At 42.6% G+C, this 20,277-nt stretch overlaps 1 protein-coding gene across 1 annotated transcript in view; it reads right to left on the bottom strand.

Moving 5' to 3' along the window:
• Positions 1 to 19,636, bottom strand: part of LOC146857423 (uncharacterized) — an 86,148-nt gene extending 66,512 nt beyond the window's left edge. The window contains exons 1-3 of the mRNA XM_085647041.1: positions 19,311 to 19,636; positions 13,285 to 13,359; positions 13,106 to 13,190 (exon numbers count right to left, since the gene is read on the bottom strand). Of these exons, the coding sequence (XP_085503167.1) occupies positions 13,106 to 13,190; positions 13,285 to 13,329 (130 nt within the window). The 5' untranslated portion in view covers positions 13,330 to 13,359; positions 19,311 to 19,636. The remainder of the gene's footprint in view (positions 1 to 13,105; positions 13,191 to 13,284; positions 13,360 to 19,310) is intronic.
• Positions 19,637 to 20,277: the final 641 nt, after the last annotated feature.

Raw genomic sequence — 20,277 nt, 5'->3', positions numbered from 1 at the left:
AATGTGGGTATTTAGAGGAAGTAACGTGATGAAGCTCTTGTTGCACTATTAGTATGGATCTTAACATGCAGTAGTGAGTGAGTTCATGCAGGGTCAACTCGTGCTTAATCATTAATAGAGACTAAGTTAGTTAGTAGATTTACAATACCTAGTCATTACATTCCAACATCATGGTATCAGCGATTAGTCTGTATATTTTCAAGATTGTTATGGGACATTGTATTTTAACATCCAAATCTGCAAGGACAAGCATGTTATTTACAACAGGTTCCGAAACGTCAAGTAAAAACATAATGCAACTTAGATTCTCAGTACTTACAGGCACATGCATCAAGCACAAAACCGGTCGCAAACGGGCAGATTCTCAGAATCTGCCCCTTTGCGACCGGTATTTTTGCATTTGGGATGCATCATCCTAAATGCACAAATCGCTATTTAAGGAATCTCAAAATAGCGATTCCTTAAATAGCGATTGCATTTAAGGAATCCCTAATTGGGATTCCTTAAATGCAATGCATTACAGTTTTAAAAATAGCGATTTCGCTATTAGCGTGAGCAAATTACCATGAAGCTGGACTTCATGGTAATTTGCGAAAACTTAGAAAAATGCACTTATTTGCATTTTTCTAAGTTTCATGTTGTGCACACACATGCCCTTAGAGCATGTGTGTATGCAACATATGTGCAGAGTTAACATACATGGGTTCAATAGGGTGTCATTTTGACACCCTTGCACCATCGAAATTGCGGGAGCAATTTGCGAGTACCTAATGGTACTCGCAAATTGCTCCCGCAATCTCTAATTCATTCCTATGGGCCTGGAGGCCCATAGGAATGAATGGGAAGACATTCCTTAATTGCGACTCGCAATATGCTAGTCGCAATTAAGGAATTTGTGGGAATCGCTATTTCTTTAGCGATTCCTACATGCATAGGGTTTTGCTATTCCTTAATTGCGATTCCTTAATAATCGCAATTAAGGAATCGCAAAACCCTATGATGATGCATGTGCCTGTTAGTCTCATTTCTATCGTTTGACCCCCAACAGATGCATAGCGATATTTTCCCATTATAATGTAACACTACAGTATGGTCGGAGAAAGTGTATTTTAACATGTGAATGGTCAATTTTTGTTAAAGGGGTACACAAGTTTATCAATGCAAATGAAATGCAGCAATTTGTATGATAGCCTAAATAAAACCATAGTAGTATATCTGGTGGGTTTCAAAGGGAGAATTGCTTAATCCGCTCTTCAAAAGCTGTAGGTGCATATTGAATTTAGGTAGAATTGTGGGGTATGTGTTTTGAAAAAAGGGCGCCTTTCGTGTATGAGTGCAGACTTTCATTACTTGTACAGATGGACCACGTATAGTACAGTTGGGATTGCACTGTCTGCATATTCCCAGTAAATCATGCATCAGTTACTCGTGCGAGTAGGCTAATGCCACTCGGAAGAGTCAAGGTGTAGCACTTGTAATGACGGGGGCAAATACAGTGGTATGCGCTTAATGATAGTGTATAAATGAGAACAGGGCAGTTAACTATCAGGGATTACTTAAGGCTAACGCTACTACGGCACATGTGACAACCGCGAACGTGAAGCTAATGTAGGACCTGCTTTTAAAGCACACAGTGACAAGCTATGACATCAAGCAACACAAAACCTGCACTTTGCGCCAACAGTGACCGTTTGCGATGATCAACCAATGCAAAACTCCAGCAATGACCTGTTCTACACTCCAAAAGCCTCCTCTTCGCTGCCTCCTCCAATGCGAGCAGAACTCTTTGCACCAGACTTGCGAAGTTAACTCTTCATCAGGACTACCCTGGCCACTGAATCCAATCCACATTACATCGCAGTCATCCTGAACTTGTAAATCTCCCTGGTCTAGTGCCACCACATAATCTTGAGTGGCTCTTTCTGGTTCCTGGTGCGATTTCTATCTATTATTTTAAAAATTAACATCACTGGTTCTACTGATTGCCTTTTTTTAATTCTTGTATAATTTTCTTTATTAAAATGTACTCTAGTATTCTAAATTGGTTTGGAATGTTTCTTGTGTTGTGATTTCACTTTATTTCTGTTTGTGTGCTTTATACATACTTTACACATTGCCTCTAAGTTAGTCCTGACTGCTTTGTGCCAAACTACCAGAGGGTTCATTTAGTTACTTTTTGTCGTTCACCCTGACAAGGATTGTGATTGTTGCCTGAGTGGGAATTCCACTTCTCCCAGTGACCAATTTATTACTGCCACCTACTATTTTCAAAGAGGAGTGAAGCGGTCAGGTTGTTGGAAGCCAAGGGGTTTAAAGATGAAGCATGCCATCTCGAATGTGTTTCTCATTTCTAGAGGGATCCAATTTAGTACTCTTAAGATTGTGTGGTTTCAGAGCACATTATTGCTTTTACATGCTTCTAGAGTTCACAGGTTTGGGTGTATGCATCCATGTGATAGTTCCGCTTGTATACAATTCATTCACGTTCCTCAAATATAGCCAGTTTGGAGAGCCAGTCAGCACCCGTTAGCACAGTTGGTTTCCTCCAGTGGCAAAAAATACAGAGTTTGGCAGTGGCCATGCCTGTCACCAACCAGAGTTTTCAATTTTTTGTAGCAACATCACAGCCAGCGATATCATGAAGGAGGGCCAACCGGGACATGGGCAACAGTCCGATCATTCCTGAACCACCAAGGTTGTCCCATACATCAGACCAGTAAGTGTTGAGTGCCAGACAAGACCACAGCATGTGTATCACATCAAATCCCCCCTGTCCAAAATGCCAGCGACCAGTAGAGTTATGTAGCAGTGTAAAACAGGGGCATGTCCACCTAGTATCCTGGAGGAAAGAATTTTGGGTCTCAAGAAGTGAGGCCCATGCCTTTGGGGAGTATACATGACTCACTGCTCCCTTGCAGAAGAGAAGCTAAGCCTCCGGTGTAGGTGGTGAAAAAGCAGCATTGACAAGAAGACTTTTGAACCTGAATATCACACCTGTGTCAATTCCCCACATAGTAAGCTATGCACAGATTGGTAAAGTGTCTAGAATTGGCTCCCTATCAAGTATTCACTGGAACTAGGGCAAAATTAAAGAAATTGCCAGTGGACTGTAGTTGGGAGACCATTTTCCTGGGAAAGGTCATCAAAGAACTTAAAGGAGGAATCAGCAAGCAAATGGTCAAGCGTAAGAATGCCACACTCCCTCCATGCCAACCAGTTTATCATCCGATTGCCAACATGTATCCTAGCAGTATTCCATGTAGAAGCAGCTGTTTGGATCCACGGATCCACCTTCAAGGGATTGTGGGCCTGCTTCTAAGTTTGGAACATGTAGGTAATAATGGGGTTGTTGAGTCTCTGGTTCCACAGCATAAAGGATATAGATAGAGGCTCCACACTGCAGTATGGTACTTTCAATACTATGCCAGATCATTGGGTCTGCATTCACCTCAATCAGATTGGCAATTACAAAAGTGACAAGCCATTTAGTACGTATCAATGTGGGGAAGACATAACCCCTGCTTTGGTATGAGCATATAGTTTGGGCATTCGAAGTTGGGGTTTGTCAGCTCCCCATATGTAGCCTTTAATCAGAGAATCGATGGGGGCCAAAAGAGAGTTGGGAACACGAATCAGTAGCATCCCCAACACATAGTTGAACTGTGGGGCTGTCACCATCTTGAAGGCCTGAACTCATGAATGGAGATGTGTCCATCTCACAAAGTCTAAGCAGGCGGATGGCAACAGAGGGCATATGTTGTCTTGTACCAGATGGTGCAGCCCCTAGATAGACGAAAGCCTAAAAATTTCAGACCCTTCATCATCCATTTCCCCCCAACAACACTTATTCAATCTTGGGTCATGACTATGGACATAAGCATTGCCTCACATTGCCCCCATTCACTCGGTACCCAGAACATTTCCAAATGAATCTATTAAGGACATCAGAGCCAGCATGGACGTCCGTGGTTGGGAGACCGTTATCAGAATGTCATCAGCATAATGGAAAGAATTAACCGAGGGGGTATACCCCATATAAGGGCCGCAATCCTGTTAGCAACTGCTAATGGCTCAAGGCCAAAGAAAAAAAGAAAGGGGGAGAGCGGACAGCCCTGCCCTGTGCCTCTCTAGATGCAAATTGTGCAGGCTGAGGCCAAAGTGCTCTATAGCCCAAAATAGGTAAGGCCATTCAACTTGGTCAAACGTCTTCTCTGCATCCAGAGACAGTGCCACCTGTTCATCCTCAGCATTTTGTGAGTCTCAAAGATGGTGGGTCAATGTGTGCATATAATTTCGAGAAGTACATTACAGCATGAAGCCCACCAGATATTACATCACTGATGACATATGTGTTTTTCTGAAAAAAAAATATTTGTAATATATGTATAGCTAAAAATTAATGGAAGACGACATGGGTAAATAAGTGTCTAAATACAGTATTAGCATCAACAGAGGATTGCGGTCGCGTGAGTTATAGTTGCCTGCACTAACTATAACGGGGGAATTTCATTGGTTTTTCACGAGTGAAATGCCCAGCTAACTATAACATGTGTGAAACCTATGGTTTTTTAAGTGAATTTGCAAGGTTTTTTAAATGCTAATTCCTAACTATAACATGTGTGAAACCTATGGTTTTTTAAGTGAATTTGCAAGGTTTTTTAAATGCTAATTCCTAACTATAACGTGTGTGAAACCTATGGTTTTTTCAGTGAATTTGTACGTTTTTTTAAATGCTAAGTTATGTATTTATTTATGTATTTTAAGGTTTTTCACCGTGCGCGTACCGTGCGCGCGCTGTGGGCGCACGGTGCGCTTCGCGCACCTAGCACTCACGTTACGTAGTTCGCGGAATTTTTCCATTTCTACCATGCGCGTACGCTACGCGCACTCCGCGATTTTTCATAAAAAATTTAAAATACATTTTTGCACTTGGGGGTCCTTCTGGGACACCCTGACCAAGGCTAGGGGGTCAGGAACTGTCCAGCCTGCCCCCTTTACACGTTATCCACCTTTGTTTTTCACCCCCTCAGACTGCGAGAGACAAAATGGCGGCCGAAACTTCCTGGTTTTGACCGATTCGAATGTTTACTAAGATCTAACAACCAATCAGAATCGCGCTCGCGCACGGCGGCGTGCGCGTACGGTAAGCTTACGGTATGCGCTCGGAGCGCGCCTATAGATATATATATTGATTTAAATGCTATTTTCTCAGGAAATACTGAACAGATTTACACGAGACCTTCAAAAGGCACATCCCTGACCTGAGGGCTACCTCTCTGCCAAATTTCAAGTAATTCTGTTCAGCAGTTCGGGCTGTAGCTCGGACTAAAGGTCCTATGGAAAAATGCATGGGGAAAACGCGTTTTGGGACCCCCCCTTTTTCTCAGCCCCCGCTTGACGAATCCCCCCGAGACTTTCAGGGAAGGAGCGGAGCGGAGCCCCCCACCTATTTTGAGAATTTCGCGAGGATTCGTCAATCGGCGCCAAAGTTATTCAAAATAGAATGTTGCAGATTTCCTATGGAAACACGGTCCTAACTATAACTATCTACTGGCGACCGCCAGTAGATAATATATATATATAACCATATATATATATGCACCATCAAGTGATCCCATGTGAGTCCCGAAGTATCGCAGCAACAATTGCTGAATAATGTTGTATTTTTGCCCCAGGGGTCACTCTGGGTCCCCCTTATAGAGTCTCAGGGGGCAGTGTATCCCTAACCTGTTTCTTTATGATATTGTTTTTAAACGTGAGGACAAGGAACTAAGGGCCTGATAGCGACTTTGGCAGCACTAGTCCCATTGTCACTTTTTCAGCAGTCTTCCCGCCCGCGACCTTAGCCGTCCATCAGCTCGATTTAGTTGTTGGCTGGACACTAGAGGGAAAACTGCTGCAGTCTTGCCTCCTCCACCAGAATCTTTCTCCTGATTTGAAGGCATCAGAGGCAGAAGTTTCTGTCAGAGGGAGTCACACCAAGATTCCTGCCGTTCAGATAACAATGTGCCTTTCCATCGAGGCAACTGTGGCGGGGAAACCTCCAAGTGCAAGTTGGTGGAATCGATGAAAAAGAGGTGAAAACTCACCTTTTTTGGGGTCCCACCACCAAATCAGCTACTGTATAGGTCCTTTCTGTTCTTCTGCTACTTGACCATGACCCTCAGCCACTCCGTTGTTGCCGGAATAAAATATAGGCTTTCTGTTGGGTGTGCATGTATATTTATTAGTGTGTGTATGTTGTTAGTGTGCAATACTGAAGGTAACAAAAATGGGAAGTACACATTACCTGCATGCATATTTTTACAGATTCACAACATATATGTGCATTGAGATGAAATTAAATAGACTTACCTGTCTCCACATCACCATGGCCTAATTCTGTCAGGCAGAGGTGGTCTCCTGTCCATTGAAGCAACATGTAAGTACAGCAGGCAGACCGCCGCCAGCCTCATGGAGCATTTGGGACCACACCATGATGCGACAGCAGTAGTACCACCAAGATCTAAATCAAGCCTTAAGTCTCCGAGTACTGTAATGAGTGCCAGCAACATGTTTCCCATGTGGCTGGCAGCCAAACAGAGCTCTCGGTCCCGCACAAGCTTGTTTCCTGTGGGAGAAAGTGGCCCAAGGCAAACAAAGGTCCCTGGGCCAATCAAAAGTCTCTATTTTTTTTAATGGGGTTGAGTCCCTCGAACCCAATCGTCCAGAAATACAAATAATTTTGAACTTTAATTTCTCAACAACTACTGAACGAATTTACACCAAATTACAAAAAGCCCAATCTGTGAACCAAGATCTAGCTTCCTGCCAAATGTATTATAATTCCTTTCAGCGGTGTTTTGCAGTAGCACTGCCTAAAGAAAGATCTGGAAAATTCAAGGGGTAATTTGCTTACTTGACCCCCCTTTTTTCTCAGCCCCTGCTTGATGGATAACCCCAAAACTGACCAGGAAGGAGCTGAGGGGAATTTTGTTTTGGAAAGTTTAGTGACGATTAGTGAAACAACGAAAAATTATGCAAAAACTATTAGCAGAACAAAAATGTCTTGTCTATGAAAAAGCAATCCTAACTATAGCAAACCAGTGGCGACAGCCACTGAGTTATATGCTTATATATATTCAATGAAAATACCAAAAGTTACAGCTTAGTTATAGTTGGGAAACTTATTTTCCCTATACAAACCAAGTTTAAACTACACAAATTTTTAAATTTCTAAAGTTAAAGTTATAACTTTTATTTACTATTTCTCCACCACCTTCAAATGATTAGTAGCAGACCTCATTACATACTCTTCTCAGTTTGCTAACCAGACAACACTAACTATTACTCAGTCTTCGCTCCACATAGGTGTCCCTCTTATCTCATTGTCCTGAAGAGAACATTTCTAAAGAGTTTGACATACAATTGACACCAAAGCATATTATCGCTGGCTTTAAAGAATTTGAAATTTTCATTGATTTGCATTTGTCTGCATTTATAAACACATATTGAGAGTTGTTTCCTGTTAATTTATGGCAGTTAGCAATTAAACTTACTGAGTGGTATCACTGTGGGCAATTGATGTGCACCTAAACTCTGTGGACCTCATTCATGAACCTTAATTTAGTTGGTTCCCCGCATGGGTGTCCCTCTTACCTCACTGTTCTGAACAGAGCTCATAATTTCTAAAGGCTTTTTTTCTGTCCTCTGCAGTTTTCACTCTTGTTCACATTTGGATGCGTGGCAAAGGAGTGCCACTGTATGCATCAGTTAGTATAGCACATCCCCATAGGAATTTCTCTGCATTCTGCTGAAGAATGAGGCTAGTGAAGCTAAGTAAAACAGCCACGTTTTTGAGAGATCTTAAACTTTCCCTGCTTTGTACACAAACAAATTTGTAGAGAACGTTTATTCTAGTAGAGGGAGGCCAGATAGGAAAAACCTTCCTGCTGAATATGGAGCTATGAATCCATGGAATTTGTAGTAGGGCTTTGTCTGTGGATCTCATCAGTCTGGTTGGGTGATAGTATCTGAGTCTATTTTGTAAGTAGAATGGAGCGTTTCCATTCACAGATTTATGTGTAAGGCATCACATCTTAAAATGGAGCCTTTTCCAAGTAGGTAGCTAATGCAGAGAGTGTAGCAGAGAGAAAACTAGATGGGAGATTGCACACAAGACTGGCTGCAGTATTCTGCATCACCAGCAGTTTAGATAGCAAAGTCTGATTGGAACCTACAAGTAGGGCATTTCCATAGTCAAGATAACTTGTGATTAAGGCTTGAACTGGGATTTTCCTACAGGTAGGGGGAGCCAAGGAAATGTTTTTTCAATAATCACATGGTGGCAAAATAAGTTCCACATAGGGTTGAGACATGTTCTTTCATGGGCAGATAGGTGTCCTGCTTAACACTAGGCCTGGGCGGTAAATTCCGTTTCGCTCGTGGAATTTGCGGAATATGGGTAATTTCGTGTTCCGCGGAGAACACGGAATTACCCAAAATTCCGCGATCCAGGGCTTCGCAGAATGTTTTGCTTGTTCGTGCTTTCAAAATGTGTGTTCGCGAGGTATTTCCCCCGAGTACGCAAACAGTATTCGCGAATAGGAAAAAAGCATCGCGAACGGGCGGAACAAGCAATTCCACGTGTTGGCGGAGCTCTGCATGCTCGCGGAGAAATTTTAATGTTTCGCGGAGCTTTGCATAACGCGACTACGCAAATTCCGCCGACCCCTACTTAACACCAAGTTTTTTAACTACTTGTTCAGGAGATGGGGCAGGTCCCAGTTTGGATGGCTACCAATCCGGCTTCCACAGGTGTTGCATTCCAATGTGATGGGCTTATTATCCATATCTCAGCTTACTAGTCTTTTACTATGAACATTAAAGAAAAAAAATTATTGGCAGTGTGACGACTGGGGTTGAAAAAATTAGACATTAAATAGCCTCATCATCCAGCTGTTATACTCATTACAATAAATGGCAAAATAACCGCACGTTCTGACCCTCATGTTCTAGAATTATTGCAGGACCTTTTCAAGCTATCACCAGTGGAGTTCAGGTTAGAACCTTCAGACTGTACCAGATATCCTCAAGACATTTACTATTCCCCCGCCACCAATGATGTGCCCAGATATCCTTGGTAACTAGAATGAAATACAATGGATCTAACAATAAGCATTTGCACCAGATAATTAAATGTTGTCAAAGGACAGAGATAAATCCTGCATCCCTCAGAAACCTACCTCATCATCAATCAGACAATCCAAGCTTATTTCTTCGGAACATTTATGATATCTTTCCTCTATTTGGTAGTTATTGAGTGCTGATAATAGTATTCTTTATAATGTGATATCCAATGCATATGTAGTTTGTTATATACAAATGTACACTACTCATTGGTAGCTAGAAAGACTGCACAATAGGTCTCCTTCAAAGGAGATAAGAAAAGGTTAGTCACTTGCGCAACCATTGGTGATGGTTTTTGAGGCATTCAACTGTATGCTAAAGTTAAAATGAAGAAAACAAACTCAGATGCAAACAGTATGGAAGAATTCAATACCAAATTCTACTAATGGTTTAAACCCAGAGGAATTAGCATTGTATTTGATGCCACGGACAATGGCAGTAACGTTGTTAAAGCCATAGCAAATGGAGGACACATTAGAGTGTTATGTGTAGCTCTCATAATCAACCTAATTTTGCAGGACCTTTTAAAAATGATTCAGCAGTTATTTCACTGAGTACAAGGCCTGCATCAATGGGAAGTCACAGTGGGGGCTTAAGTTGTATCCCATCCGTACTCAGGTGAGGATAAGAGGTTTGGGTTTGGAGGCCTGATTGCAATGTGGAATCTAGTCTATGTTTACTACTATTTATTCGTGATTTCACAGGGAAGGGCCACAGCCATTACTAATGGATCAGGCTGAAGTTACAAGAGGTCAGAAAGGGGAGAAATGAGAATTGTAAGATGTTCAGTTTTCCAACACTGGTTGTATAAGGATGGGGTAGCCTAGCAGGGGAGCTCACATAGAGAGTTAGAGAGAGGATGATGGAACACGTTTGTTCTTTATAGTAGGCTAACTTTGGGCCTCTGTCAGTAAATAGGTTGATCTTCTCTCATTTACACTGGATATTGCTGATTAAAAAACAGTAAATGTAAGACATTGAAGTATTAGTTGAATTTAGTAATAACCCACCTTAGAAAATCACAATCCTTGTCAGGGTGAACCACTAATGTCACAAAATAAATGTGTGCTTAACACTGTGGTAGCTTGGCACAAAGCAGTTAAGATTAACTTATAGGCTGTGGATAAAGTATTTAAGCAGCACTCAGACATAATGAAGTAAAAATACAATCTAAGAAAAACAGAGAATAGTTTAATAAATCAAAGGACATCAAAATGACAAAAATCCAATAAGTAGAATTGGAGATATGATTTTTTTAATTTGAATAAAAAATGTGTGCAAAAAACACAAGGCTCCAACAGCAAGTATCTTGACAGTCTATACTGGTTCAAAGTAAAAAGTTAAGGCCAACCATAATGGAGCAATGGTCGCATACTGGGATCAGGTTAGTCCAGGTGGAATGTGTACCTCAAACTTAGATACTTTTATGGAGAAAAAGTGGTTGCTGACAAATTGCCATCTGGGCAAGCTGCACACTGGATCTCAAACTAGACTCGACAATGGTAGGTTTGCCGAAAAGCAATGATCCAGTGCAGTCAACAATGGCGGCAAAGCTCCTAGCAGACGACATTCAAAGTTTGTGCCTGGACGGCTTAGAGATTGTCCGATTGCTGCTTGGATTTGGTCCCGATGAACTCCTCTGCATTCAGACATTGAAAGATTTCAGAAAGTCAGATCTCCTTCAATGGGTAAAAGCAGAAAGCTGAGGCCGACTGGCAAGTCAACTTCAAGGACTGTGGCTTTGATGGCGATCCCAGTCTCCATTGAATCTTCAGGCAGGGCAGAAAGTTGACAAAACATTTCTATGTTCCACTTCTTGCAGGTTGGGGAAAAGAAGAGTACACTTTAATACCAGCCAGGGTCCAGGACCTGGAGGGACAATTTGGGGATTAGGGCTCACTCCAACAAATGCCAGCAGCAGGGTCTAGAGATGGTCCAGTTGATAATGGTCAGCTGGGTATTTACAAAGAAATGTCCTCTGTACTCTAGTTGTGCCCATGTAGCTCAAACAGGAGGTCAGTTAACTGACCCACAGAGTCACTTCTGGGATCTTGGCTTCATGGCAAGCAGGTCCAGTTTTTCTCCAGGTTCTTCAGACATAAGGCAATCCTTTTGATTCTTCACAGATACAGGGGTGTTCTGAGGAGAGGTATGTGGGGTCCACTTTTATGCCCAATGCCAGCCTGTGGGTGGAGGGCAAGCCTTGGCCCCCCAAACCCGTTCTGGTTAGCTGCTCTATCCCTTCGCGGTTTGTTGCCATCCTGACTAGAGAGACAAACAGGGACAGTCCTAGGTATGAGCTTCATCTGCAGTCACAAGGCAGGCACCCTTTCAAGCTCAGGAAGATGCTCTGAGCAGCCCGAGAGTCCATCCTGGCAAGGGAGGAATACCCTTCTCACTCCCAGTGCACTTTGTCCACTGTCTGGCAGCAATACACACCTCACCACAGGGGGGCCATCTGGGGACAGGTGACAGCTGGACACTGGCATGAAAAGCCTTTTGGTTTCATGCAAGAAAATGGCAAATTTCGAAAAGTGTATTTTTGCAAAATAATAATATAAAATCTGACATGACATTAAGATGGATTTTAAATAACTATTAAAATGAGTCCTTGTACGGTTTTTCTAGCTACTACAATACTAAATTTAGCACTTATTAAAGATAACTGTGTAAATCAACGTTAACCTATGGGTGAGTTAGCTTTGCCAGAGTGAAAAAAACAGCTATGTAGGTTTTTGACTGCCAGGCCTAAAACATAAATTAATTATGTTTTAGTTTTTAAACACCATGCACTCTGCCCTATAAATATTTATGGCCTACCTTAGGTCTTACATTATAAGTATTAAAAAGGAAGGATTTTGCTAGACCAAAAGTTTGCTTTGGCAGGCAGAAATAGCAGTTTAGAACCACACAACTAGGCTGCATTGGCATGCCCAGAGACATGCTTTACCATGCTACCTTAGTGGGTGGCACAATGTGTGTATTTATTTTCCAGCTCGAGTACATACAGTGCCATATACTGGGGACTTTATAAGTAAATTAAATGTGCCAATTTGGTACATTTCAATCTTTAGCATTTTTTAAAAGGGAGAGCACTAGCATTTTACGGCTGGTTAGCAGGAGTAAAGTGTGCAAAGTTTTATGGCCAACAATAATGGGTCCAGCAAAAGAAGGTAAAAAGCTGGGGGAATGCCACACAAAAGATCGTCATTTCTAACAGCAAAGCAAACCTATCATCAAATAGTTTGTAAAACAGCAATATTTAGTAAACAAAAATCACACAGCCACCCACAGCATCCCCCCGTAGTACAATCTATAATATGTTCCGTTGGGTCCTACAATTGCTTAGTATAAATGACAATCAATCAAGATCAGTGAATGTTTAGCACAAACGTAGTTGGTCAATCTTTTTTTTGAAACAGAAATGTAAGTCAGAAGAGACCACAAAAACGACATACTCAATATGTGATACAAGCATATTTCAATTAAATGCCTCTTACTGTATATGGCTGTTACACAAATAAATCGTAAGACGATCAACCCAAAAATATTTTTAAGTGACGAATGTGACATAAAGTGCAACAATGTACTGTGCAAATTTACAGACAAAAACACAATTTCAATACAAAATAGACAGTCTAGGTAGGTAGCGATCCATACTTTTTGAGTGTATAGAGTTCCACCATCACCCTTTTTGAACATTTGACATTGTTTAAAGGTGAAGCGATTCAGGGCGTGGATATGATAAAGTGTCGATGTTTCAACCCCAGATGTATGTGTTAATGAATGGACATCACATTGGGTCTTCCCCAGGACAGGTCTAAACCATGTAGAAAGTCTATGTAAAAACGAATAATCTAGGAAAAGTACAGTGTGTCTGGATAAATAATTTCACAAAATTTCACAAAAATTGCGGAGGGCCTCGTGGGCAACTCACCAACAGAGTAACTGAAGGGAACTCCTCCTTGCCCGATGGGTCCACATGTAACATGAGTCAGAGTGTGTATCAACATTTCCTTGATCTATAGGTTAAAATACTTGCTGTAATATAAATGTATGGTAGGCTTAATTTCCAAAGGTGAACTGATAAAGATCCAAGACGGATCAGGAACTCACTCTTCGTCTGTAGTCCAAAACTGTTTCTTTCATATACGTGGCCATTAGTCCAAAATCCTTCTTTAGAGTGAAAGTCTAAATTAAACAGAAACATGCACAAACGTCATTTCTTTAAGTGGTCATTACTGTAAAATTGTGAGCAATACACTAGAGATAACCAACTCACCCTTATTCCAAATCGGGTAAACTTTTTCCTTATCTCCATCCACATCAGACCCACTTTGTTAAACCATAAATGCACTATCCTACCTCTTGCCCAACACTTTCCAACACCCACCACAGACCCACAGCAGGTGGCAGGGTGGTGTAGCTGTTTTGACCAGTGTGGCTGTATGGTTCCCTAGTTGACTGGGAGTTTGAATGACCACCTCCTCTTTCATGACCGCAGCCAGCAGAATCTACAGTGATGGCCTATATTTTGGCCTGGCACAACCTAGGGGCCTTAAACAAAGGGATCCACCCGCATGTATAACATACCAAGAGATTCCCATTCATACCATGTGTGTCCCACGGTCGTGGAGAATACACATCTGTTGTTAAAATACCCCTCACACACCAAAAGGGCCCTTGGTGTCATGCTTCATCATAGGGGTCTTCCCGCCCCTCTACGGGACGGGGCGTGCTACGACCAGCGTGTACGTGGGAGCACTGTTCTTGGTAGGACTACTATGTGTAGTGCAGGGGTGTGCAAGGAAGGGTCAGGAGTGAGTGGAGAGTGATGTTAAAAAATACCTGGCTTACTGGACTAGGAAAAAATTTTTATTCTGCCATCTAAGCTGGTATTAGTAAAAATGTGGGGATGGAGGGTGTATGCCTCAATGAGCTTGACCTCCTGATGTCGACATGTTTCGAAGCTTACCCCAAGCTTCTTCGTCAGGACCTAAGAAGATCCCTTCCAACAATGCACTGTGATGTGGTGAGAAATAGTGGGTGTAAAAATAAACATAGGAGGTAAATAGCCTCCAAAAGTTGGTACCGCCCCACTGGGTCTTACGTACTCCTTGTGACCTAAATGGAGAAAATGGTATGATATGAGAGACATACAGGACATTACTGTTATAAGGACAGACGCTCATTCCGTGGTGTTTAAAACAGTGATCTGAAAAGGAAGTGAGCAATGATCGTCTTCTAGCCTTATCACGTGATCTGTGATAAAAAACATAGTGTGACATACTACATTTAAAATACACAATAACAAAACAACAGAAAACACACACTCTACTCATAAAGGAAACGAAGTTCCTGTAGGGCGAAAATGTCATTTGTGGTTGTTTGCATGCCCAACAAAGCAGAGAAATGAACACATACTTGCTGCAAAAAGGATAATTTCCTCATGAGCTCATTTACCGGGTGGTTGAAGTGCCAAAATAGGCTACCTAAATAGCGAGAGAGAGGAAAATGTACTCCCATTGTCATTTTTAGAAGGTTGACCTTCCACCTGCCGGCTGTGCCGTACTTACGCCTCCTAGGATCAATGTCCTGCTGGAAAAACCACCCCGGTCGGCTCCGTCGATAAATTAAGATCGGAGTAAATGTACTTTAAATACCCCCTCCAATCAGGGAATGAGTGTCAGAAAACGCCCCGTATGGCGGACCAATAGACGGTCCCTGCTAGTAGAGTAACCTAAAGCGCGCAGGCGCTGCTGCACGAGACCCGGAGCCGGAAGGTAGAGGCAGACGGGTCATTGCAATGAGACTGTAAGGACCCCCAGGGAGGTGTCTAAGTAGGTGCCTGATGGAGCGCCTTACATAAACTCATAATTAAAAGAGTAAAAGAGGCTATGGGGTGTGTGTACAGGATAATCTACATAACACAAAATCGAGTGTAATGGGACCTAGCAAAATAAATGAACTATGGAAGATATCATTATTAAGAAAATAATTAGGTGTCCAAATACTTTGCCTGTAACATACGGATTAACAGATATTGATCTGGAAGGTTGATATAAAAATAAATCTAAACATATGTAACAGGTAGGAAAAATGCCCCAACCAAGCCTAGTGAAGACACACAGCTGGTGTATGGCTGCATCAAGAGGTATGTGTATGTATCGGATAGCTACTACAGGGGGGCTTCGGCTGTGGTCAGGGGGCAAATGACAAGTACATGTAAAAACGAAAAGAGATAACCCAGTGGTCCTGGAGTGGTACCATGCTGGTTCTAGGCAGATACGAGGGGCAAAAGAGAAGGAAAGAAGGCAGACTTGAAGGGGTATCTCTAGTCAGGTAGATAACCGGTAGTTGAACAGTGCTTAGTTAAGTATGATGACGGTGGTTATACTCGGAACTGATTCCATGGTATATCCTCATTTAGTCCATGGATGTGTGTTTTGAGACGGAACACCCAACGTTGTTCCTTCTCTAGGAGGCTGTGTTCGTTACTCAATTGTTCTATCACTGTCCACTGTAAATCATCTATACAGTGGCTTTTGGAAATATAGTGATTGGACATCTTGGTAGTGCTCCTACCACATCTGACATTGCTGCGATGTTCGCCAATACGTACCTTGATTGGTCTGGATGTCATACCCACATACTCAAGGCCACACGGACAAGTAATTAGATACACAACATTTTTGCTGTTGCAATTCGTGAAGCTCCTCTGATCCCACTTATCGCCATTCCGGAATGTAATGTGTGTACTTTTTCTCGTCAGATGACAAGTGCTGCAGTTCCCACAGGGATGATGCCCCTGTACTGGGGGTAGTAGACCAACAGGTCTTGGTCGAGATATGTTCTTAGGTCTTGTATGAACAAGCATGTCTCTTAAGTTGCGTCCCCGCTTGTGGGCAAACATAGGTTTCGTTATGTTTAATCCGCAGGAATTGAGTAGACGCCAGTGTTTATTCACTATCTTAGTGATCTGGTTAGAATGTGTATTGTAAGTTGTTACACATATCGGTCTCTCATCGATCTGGTTTGCCACTTTGTCTTCCAAAAGAGCCTCTCTGTTATTATTCCTTGCTCTTTTTAAGGCTTTGTCAACGATTTTCTTAGGGTAATTGCGTTTCATCAGTTTGGTACGTAGTTCAGATGCTTGTTGTTTGAAGTCACTGAGTTCAGTACAGTTTCTCCGCAGACGCAGGAACTGGCCGTACGGTAAGTTTTCCCTCAGGTGACGGGGGTGAAAACTGTCAAACAGAAGTAAACAGTTCTTAGCTGTTGCTTTAAAGTGTGTCGTGGTTTTGAGTTTCCCCTGTTCAGGGTAGATATTCAGGTCCAAGAATACCAGGTTTTCCGCTGACACACTGTGTGTAAATTTCAGAAAAGCATTCTGTTGGTTAAGCCACAGCATGAATGCCTCTGTTGATTCCATGTCGCCCTCCCACACGACCAAGACATCGTCAATGTACCTTTTCCATACTTTGATGTGAGCAAGGTATGGGTTCGTCGTGTGTAGGATCTTGTTGGTTTCCAGATGGTGTACATAGAGCCCGGCTAGACTTGGAGCAAAGGTACTCCCCATGCTGGTACCGTGACGTTGTTCATATATGTTGTCAGCATACATAAAGAAATTGCGGGTGAGAGCCAATGAAACACATTCCATCACCAGACTACAAGGTGTCTGGTACTCCCAGGGAGTAGAGAATAGAACCTCCTCAATGATTAGCAGTGTTTCGTCGTGTGGGAGACTGGTATATAGGCTCTCCACGTCTAATCCCATGAGTAAATTTTTGGTGGGGTCAAAATCAATATCCCGCAGAATTTGTAGGACGTTCTTGGTATCACGTAAGTATGTACTGGTGCTTTGAACCAACGGTCGAAGGAACGCATCTAGGGGCCAACTCCTGCTAAGCCTTTCATCCTGGGTCATTCTGCTGGGGCTGACTCTTGTGGGGGAAGCAGGTTTGTGTAAAGATAGAGCAAAGAAACAGGAATTGTAGCCAATGCACGCACATGGTTGTATAACCTCGTGCACATGTTGATAAAAATCACTTACCTGTTGCCCTCACCTCAACAACACTGAGTTGGTCCTACTCCTGTTTTATGGTGTCAGCTGAGGGGTGTACAACCTGCTGTGTGAGGGTGATGCTGGTGTGGTGGGCACGTTGCGCCATACTAGTCACTCTAGGAAGTGTGTTCAGTCAGGCTGTACCCCTTGATGGAGACATCTCAGGGGAAGGGAGTGCAGCACTAAGAATACAAGTGCCGCCACATCCTTCACATTCAAAACGTCACACCAGCATGGTTTCGACAGGTTCAGGAGTTGGACCCACTGTGTGCCTCTGCTACAACTGGTGGGTGGGGGGTGACAATTTAGAAGAAGAGGCAGGCAGAAAAAAATGAAAAATAAAAGCGCAGTGCAGAGAAACAGGACAAAGTGAAAAGAAACTAAACAAGCATTTGCAATGCAATCGGTCTCACATTTGGGACCTTATAAGCATTTAATGATGCAGCATATTATTGCACATTAGTGCAATGTAGATCCCCGTAGCTATAAATGTATCACTGTGTAAGCAGTCTGACAAATAATGAGATGCAGCCCCCTCTAAAATTCTATACCATGCGGTAGTTTAGTGGCTAATATAAAGTAACATTGTACACCCATGGGGAGAGTAAATAAAGTGCAGAGGAGCTGTTGCCTAAGCTAAGCATAGATGTTCAGCTTAGGTGCTTTTAAGCCACACCCTTAATTACCACGGCCTTGCCTATTTGCAAGACCCCCAAGTTTTTCCATCCCACCTAAAGCCCTGTATGTGTGTATATGTATATATGTATATATATATATATATATATATATATATATATATATATATATATATATATATATATACATACATACATACATACACACACACACTTGCTAGGTTATCTATGTAAATGCATGTCTCTGGCAGGATTGCCACCATGAACCCCTGCCCTCTTCCCCACTCTGACTCCTCCGAGCATACAGCTGGCCTTCACCTGCGCTGCTTCACAATGTCCACTGTAACTTTTCGATCCTGTCTACCGAGATCTTTCAACAACATGCAGCTAAAAGCTGTCTGCAGGCGAAACCTAAATCCTTTGGCAGATATGATAAATGAATACTGCTGCTCCACACACCACAACAATCAATGCATATATAGTGCACATGACAAAGTAGCTTCTCTTGAAGTACTTTCGGCAGCGGAGGCAGGCATCGAGGGGGTAGGGAATGTTTGTATTAAAGGTACTACTATTTAAAGATATCGAAGCACTGACTAATATTATTTAATGCACTGAAGTAAAAACACAAGCCTTCAACAAACAATGTGTTCGATACGACGTTTGTTGTACCATGTACATGTCCAATCTTTTCATGGCTCGGCTCTTGCGTAGGTTGTTTAGAAACCAGAGTTCGAGCCTCGAGGTTGCGTCCACATCCTGTGATTCTGGGCAAATCACTTAATCTGCCGGTGCCTGAATGTGTAATGTAAATACGGTGCTATGTACAGCGCTCCAATACCTTCGGGTCGAGTTCGCGCTATATAAATATGCAACAAAAAAAAAAAAAACATTTCGAGCTTACCTATATCAAGACTACTTGACTGACAACTCCAACATTCACACGTGCGTGTAAACAGCAACTGGAGAAGTCCGGCAATAGACCAGTAATTTACAAGAAAGAAGCACAAAAAAGCAGCAATATCGGGAGCAGGTGAGAACTGATAGCAGGAAATTATAGGCGAGTACCTTTTGGCTCACACTGGAGGCACCGACTACCAATGGAAACAGAAGATGGACTGCGGACGCAGCAGCACTGCGCCTCATCTTTCCGGCACAAACACGGCCGCCATAGCAGAAAGACAAAGTTTGTGCCGTAAACATAGAGACCGAACAAACATCGGTAATAAATAAAAACTGACTTTAATAAATATATGCAAATCATTATTTAATCATATTAATGGTATTACTGCTTAAAAGATTATTATTGTATGGGTTCTAGAACAAACCAATTTTTCGCAGCATTATGAACGTATTTAATTCAACATGTTATGATCTTTACTTTATAATCTATCTTACCATTATGAAAAATTAAATAACAGCTTTTGAATGGCTCTTACCACAAAATGCTTCTCAGGCAGAGCATCTTTCTCGTGCGCTCATGTAAGACCTTCTATTTGCTGCATACCCAACGCGATTTTGCATAACCAGAGGTAGAGTTTAGCGATAAAGGGACAGAGGCTTTAGAGTACATGGCTAAAGTGCAGAATCATGTGATAAGCATGCTAAATTCTCCTCTCCCCACACGATCTCTTCAGCGATTTCGAAGCCAACTTTCTCAACCGCGATGAGATCAGCCAAACGGAAGCTACACAACTGTCAAAGGAACAACCATTTCCCCTTTTAAGTTTTAACAAGAAAGGCACGCAGAAGTAGATACCTGCTTGTGCCGGGGAGGGGGGGGGGACGTAGACTGCGTGCTATTACAGGAGCACTGTAGTTGGTCCCTGCTTGTGCCCCCGGGGCACAGTAAAGTGCATGCTACAACACAGCAATGCCGAAGACACGCACTGCCTGGAAATTGAACGGCAGGGATTGCGTGCACGTGGCTGCTTGTTCCTGAGCAACAGGCACGAGGGGGGTGGGGGTAGTGAAAAGGTATCAGACTGCAGGAGGGGAGAGGGGGGCATGGGAAGAAAGTAGTCTGTGCAGTGAATGGGCCAGTAGCCATGGAAGGATACAAATGACTGACACGGCTGTCATGGGGTGGGACTAATAAGTCTAAAACGAATCGGAAGGCAGCATTTATAACCTAAGCCAATGAAGAAGATGGGCCAGAGAGTGGGAGGAGCTTCCCCCGAAGCTTCCACACTATAGTGTATACTGCATGCCTCGCAAAGCGATGGCAGCACATTTGTGCTGCAACGCTAGGTGAGACCTAAAAATAGGACAAGTAAGGAGGAAAAGTGACAATTTGGAGAGGGTGGAATTGGTACGGAACAGGTTGACAGGAGTAGGTTGGGAATCGGGGTGCAGCCTATAAAGAGGCTAATTGCATGTGTCAACTCGAACTCGTGCGTGATTTTG

This window comes from Triturus cristatus, chromosome 3_2, assembly GCF_964204655.1.
Source record: "Triturus cristatus chromosome 3_2, aTriCri1.1, whole genome shotgun sequence".
Lineage (NCBI taxonomy): Eukaryota > Metazoa > Chordata > Amphibia > Caudata > Salamandridae > Triturus > Triturus cristatus.
Note: the sequence above shows the minus strand (reverse complement) of the source record. Positions and strands in the feature narration are given on the sequence as shown.